The 6,000-nt window shown below is 40.7% G+C and overlaps 1 protein-coding gene across 2 annotated transcripts in view; it reads left to right on the forward strand.

Annotated features, from left to right (window-relative positions):
* The window catches only part of KCNK13 (potassium two pore domain channel subfamily K member 13), a 43,230-nt gene extending 38,323 nt beyond the window's left edge, over window positions 1-4,907 (forward strand). For both annotated transcript variants that reach the window (XM_014869873.2, XM_088167464.1), the window contains one exon: window positions 3,096-4,907. In XM_014869873.2, the coding sequence (XP_014725359.1) occupies window positions 3,096-3,988 (893 nt within the window). In that variant the 3' untranslated portion in view covers window positions 3,989-4,907. The remainder of the gene's footprint in view (window positions 1-3,095) is intronic.
* Window positions 4,908-6,000: the final 1,093 nt, after the last annotated feature.

Consider the following 6,000-nt stretch of genomic DNA (forward strand, 5'->3'; position numbering starts at 1 on the left):
TTTTTTTGGAACAAAATAAAGACCCGATTGCATGATCTAAAATTAACTGTGAAATCTGTAGGTCTGTCCCAGTCTCCCTACACACACACTATATGGGGCGCCCTAGGCTTCATTCGTGAGGGATTAGGACTGATGAACTGTTTCTCATACTTTCTCATGGCACCAGGGGCACCAGGAAAACAAAATGCCAAACCATGTGTCACCAGAGGGAGATGAGTGTGGGCAATGACCCACAAGAAACACTTACAGCAGTTGGTAGCACTGGAGCAGTTTGCAACAGAAAAGATGAAATTACCTAATATTGGCCTGGAATAGGAAGTTGATGCCCATTTCCTCTTGTTAGATATCAATATAATCTTTTTACTGTTAGATTGAGATTGATATTTGCTTGATGTTATTCACTGTTGGTTGTCCGAGGATTCTGCTTTAGAACTTCCTCAGTCCTTCTTATCAAACTGGTTATTGATAAGAATTACAGCTGCTTGCTTTTCTCCATTTATACCTAGTCATTCAAGAAATAATGAAGTGTGATTTTATTATATTGTCAATGTGATTTCCTTTTTAGTTGATTTTTTTAATGTAAGTGTACAATTTTGGATACCACACAATATAACCTGAACACACAGGTGAATTTTAGAGTGCTTTGCAGTACCAGACTTCATAATAAAATTTTGCTGCCAAAACAAAATCTAAAAATTTGTTTCCCACGGGAGGTGTGCAGTGTCGAGAAGAATTTTGCAGGCTCTACTTGGAGTTTAAATTTCCTCCTACTCCTAAGAAAGTAGATCTGCTACCGAGAAATTCAGAATTAATATGAATATTCACCAAAAACCCAGAATTCTTGGTTAAGCAATAGGTGAAAAAAACAAACCACAATATTTGGAGGCACTATTTGCTTCCCAATCTGCGATGTAATTTCTTGCTCTTTCACTGTTGTGCTCTATGGGTCACCTTGGTAGTCTAATTGCTCACTAAGTCATTTATTCATAGTTCACCATGATTCCCTGGAATGCCTATTGAGTGTTTTTGTAAAGCCTTTGCTAGTGGATTACAGAACAAACCCAGCAACAAAATCCAATTGGCCAGAGAAACAACCTGAGGAGTTCAGACTCTGGCCATGATGTCAGTGTCAGGATCCCAAGAGAGACGTGTGGCAAAGAGCCCAAAGGCATAGAGCTGCTCTGGGAGTGTGAGCCTTAACTGCATTTCTCTTTCCAGGGCATTTGCTTTATGCTTTAGGAGATGCCTGCCAGTCCCTAAATGCTGTTCACCCTGTGCCAGGGGCTCCCCACCTTCCCATCTCTGCTCAGCCTACAGCCACTTCCCTTCTTCAAGGAACAGGGTGGGGCAGGAACATGGCAGCCCATCACTTCCCTCTTTGGGCAGATCTCACCAGCTGCTGAGAGATTCCTTTTATCAAATTTTTTTTTGTGTCTGTTCATATAATGGAGGTCATGACTTGCATATAAGCCAACCTGCACCAAAAATAATCATTAAAACTAAAATTATAGAGGGATCAAGTCATGGAACAGAAAGGGAGGGTGGAAAGCAAGAGGAAATATTTGTGTGCCAAAGGCAACAACAGGAAAAAGTTCTTGCTGTGAAGAATGTTTTGTCTGTGGTTTGTCACTTGTCATGTTGTTTTCCACACCACAGAACTGCAGTCCAGCTCTCTCTAGCACAGAAATATAACGAGGAGGCTGGAGCCTCCTGTAGGACCACTTGATGTTTGATTGTGGATGCAGGCAAAAATGCAGTGACCCTGGAGAGCCCACTTGGAGCTGTTGTTAGTGGAGCTCGAGCTGGAGGGGTGAGGGTGAGGGCTGACACTTCACAGTGTGAGGCAGGACCAGTGTTAGAGAGGAATTTGTGCTAGCAGCAGGTTGCCAGTGAAGGGAAGACACATGCAGTTTGGCACTGTTGGAAATACGGTCTTTTCACATTGCTCTTGTCTTATCTTTGAAGTACAAATGTATACTGATTATATTTTCCTTTATTTCTTAGAGCCTAATGCCTTTATTTCATAATTGACATCTCATAGTTACAAAGAGAAAGAAAAAAAACCCAGTGTCTCCTGTGAATTTTTTGCCCTGTCAACAAAAATGTTTTTGCTTAGTTGGTCAGTTATGTAGTCCTTCAATAATCCTAATAAAACACTAGCAAAGATTTGTCATGAGTGTTATTCCAATTTGCTTAATGATGTTCTGGACATCTTTTTATTCTTTAATAATATCTTATTAAAGTAAGATTGTCTTATCAGCAGCCTTAACCAAAACAAAATTACTATTTTCAGGCTTTAGGATGGGAAATATTTGAGAGTAGACTAAAGCACCTCCGGCCTGAGAAATCCCATGACAGGGAATAGACCAGAGGAGACTTTTGATATGATCCACATGCAGGCTTGAGCTGTGGAGTGGGACACAGAGAAATAGAAAAAAACTCAGCAATGCTGATTTTAAAAGGGGTTGATAATGAGTGAGAGCCAAGTCAGATGCAGGGCATCTTTAACTCCTACTGGGACACTCATGGTCCTGTCAGGGCTATGTCGTCTGATGTATGCTCCCAGCCTGGGCTTCCACAGCCAGGCTACAGTGGGTGCTGAGTGCTGGGCTATGTGCCACCTGCACTAACACCAGGAGTTGTGAGAAATGTCACCTTGTATTCCAAAGACTTAGTGCAGATGGATCTCCGGAAGGCAACAGCCATCCCCTGGGAAAGAGCCATGGTGCAGAAAAGCATCAGATAGAAGAAAGCAGCTGCAATAACCCCAAAGCCTGGAAACGATCCAGAGCACAGAGAACGAGAGAACCTAGCAACCAAACCAAAATTCAGACCTCCTCTAAAATCTCTTTTCCTGTCCATGTTTTTTGTTCTGCTTTTTGTTTCATTCTGATTGCGGAGGAAATGCTGGCATGTGTTCCTTCCCCTTACAGTTTCAGACATAGTCAAGCATAAGTGGGTAACATCTGGGGAGAATGTATTTTTCCTCAAAGTTGAGCTGTACCACAGGGAATTGCTACCAGTTCATTGGTCTTGCACGTGATGAAAGTCCTAACAGGGTCTATTTTTTTCAACTGTTCTTTTTTGTTTTCCAGGGTTTGGTATGACCACCCCAGCCACCATTGGAGGCAAAATTTTTCTGATATTTTACGGCCTTATAGGATGTGCAGGGACCATTTTGTTCTTTAACCTGTTCCTGGAACGTTTGATCACTGTCATAGCTTACGTCATGAAGTCCTGCCACGAGAGACAGCTGAGGAGGAAAGGGGTTCTCCCTCACAACGGCCGCCGGGGCTCGGGGAGCTCGGAGGTGGACAGCCTGGCGGGCTGGAAGCCCTCTGTGTACTATGTTATGCTGATTTTATGTGTAGCATCCCTCATCATTTCCTGCTGTGCCTCTGCAATGTACACACCGATTGAAGGGTGGAGTTACTTTGACTCACTTTACTTCTGCTTTGTGGCCTTCAGCACCATTGGTTTTGGTGATCTGGTCAGTAGCCAGAACATCAGGTATGAGAGCCAAGGCCTTTACCGCTTTGGCAACTTTGTCTTCATACTCATGGGGGTGTGCTGCATCTATTCCTTATTTAATGTGATCTCTATTGTCATCAAGCAGTCCATAAACTGGATATTAAAGAAGTTCGCCTGCAAGTGCTGCCACAGATGCCAAAGAAGATTATTTCGTTCCCGGAGGAATGTGGTAATGCCAGGAAATGTGCGCAGCCGGAGAAACATCTCTATCGAGACTGACGCTGTCAATGAGAGTGACACCGATGGACGCCGTCTGTCAGGAGAGATGATCTCCATGAAAGACTTCCTGGCCTCCAATAAAGTCTCACTGGCCATCATGCAGAAACAGCTGTCAGAAACTGCTAATGGGTATCCAAGGCAAATGAGCTCGAACTCGAAGCAAAATGGGTTCTCTGGTGGGGTTGGAGCCTTAGCAATTATGAATAACAGATTGGCAGAGACAAGCGTGGATAGGTAAAATAGTAACAGTAATAACAGTGAAACGGTGTGAATCATTTCAACAGGTATTGAAACAACGTGAATCAAGTGAAATAGCTAGGGAGAGAGCACGACCAGAGGGTGGGATGATGTGAAGAGCATACCTCCTGATGGAAGACCTCTTGACTTTTTTGGGGGCTGTCACTTAATGTTTTTGCATTGTAGCAGTCCCGACCTTCCTTCTTCCCCATCATTCTGCTCCTCACGCAGGTTACTGCGGGGGCATTTTAATTTAGCCTTCAGATAAAATTTCCATGTCCTGTTCTTCTCCATTATGTGACATACAGATTTCAGGATACGAAATCTCCAAGTGTGTCTACTGAACACATTCTTAATTCAGAGATTGTTTGGAGCTTTCTGTCTTACTGTCATCATGCCTGCTTGCTGGAATTTACTTATCTGAGACCAAAAGATGAATCTGACTTTGTGATATTGCAGGTTTAATTTAATGGAAAATAGTATGGAAGTTGGTGGATATATTCTGGAGCTATTGAATGTGAATGGGGAGAGAATTTTGCCTTTAGAATTTATTTCGTCTTTCCTATGAGAGGATACTGTCAAAAGTGATAGAATAAAAATTTATCCTCCTTTTGTTTTCTTTTCTTCATTTGCAAAACATGATTATTTTCCAAGGATACTTTTTCTTCTAGAATGGAATCACTGTGGCTGTTTTAAAAATGTCAAATTAAATTGAAAATTGACATACTGATGAGTGGTATGAATTATTCCACAATAGCAAAGACTTTCCAAATTTCTGTTTATATTTGCCTCAATTGTGACTGAAGCATCAGCATTGTGTAATGCAACCGGTAGCTGAGTTTACACAACAGGCTTTAGTGTGCAATTATATTGCCATGCCAGCATCCAGAGTGTTGTTATAAATCACTGTGATCACAGAATCACTTTGGCAGTGTCCTTTTTCTCTTTCGTGTATCTCTGTCATTCTTCATCTCTTTCTCTGGCTTTCAGTGATAATAATGACAGGGTCTTGATTAGGGAAATAGAAAATGTTTGAACTCACAGTTTTTCTCAATGAAATGCTCTGAGAGTTCATTATGACTAGAAAGGAAATTTCAATGAGAAGAATAATTACAGTAAGAAGATCATGAAAACAGGAAAAAAGTGATCTTTAATGACAGTGAAATTATCCTTTGTATTAGGTAGCTAGAGAAATAAGGGATTAAATTAACATAAAATCGACCAAGAATTTAAGGAAGACTGGGCTGAATTCCTGATTCACCTTTAAACATACAACACATGAAAGCTAAACAGTACATGAGAGTGTAAATAAGCAGAACTGGTCACAAAGGACCCCATCCCCTGGAAAGAATAGTGTATGAATTAGGACTAAATGTTTTCTCACAGCTGGAAAGCCTTTCAGAACGCTGTGATATTAGGAAATTTAGAACATCATTTTGTAGTTCTCTCATACAGAACAATGCAGATAACCTCTTCAGTTCAATTTGTATTAGGAATTAATATCACAGCCTTTTTCTTCATTCTGGCCTAGAGTTCTTTTACTTGGGTTTCTAATATGGTAGGATAACATTTGTATACTTATTTTATCAATATCTGAATTTGAAAAAAAAAGCTTGGAATCCTTTCATATAATAAGCTAACCCCAGATATTCAACAAATGTACTTAACTAGTGAAAAGATTGCAAGCTCTTTTTACATTATTAAGGATAAAAATCTTGATTTAAAGTCAAATCCTGCTGTTCTTAATTACAAGGAAAGCTTCAAGCTGAAGTAATCCGTCCAAATTCTGATATCTGTCAACTCATCTGGGCAGCAATGGAGTAGTCTTAACAGTATCCCTTCATATTTGCATCCATGTAAAATCAGAATCAGCTTCCAAACCCTAACTTCCGTGAGAAAAGCCGTTTTATTTATCTTGGGGGGGGGGGGAGGTGTATTACCAAAAATTGCCATTGAGCTATTTCAGATGAAATCATGGTACCCAAGATCCATTATACTGTTACACTTTTTTTT

The sequence above is a fragment of the Sturnus vulgaris genome, chromosome 6 (genome assembly GCF_052056855.1).
Source record: "Sturnus vulgaris isolate bStuVul1 chromosome 6, bStuVul1.hap1, whole genome shotgun sequence".
Taxonomy (NCBI): Eukaryota; Metazoa; Chordata; class Aves; order Passeriformes; family Sturnidae; genus Sturnus; species Sturnus vulgaris.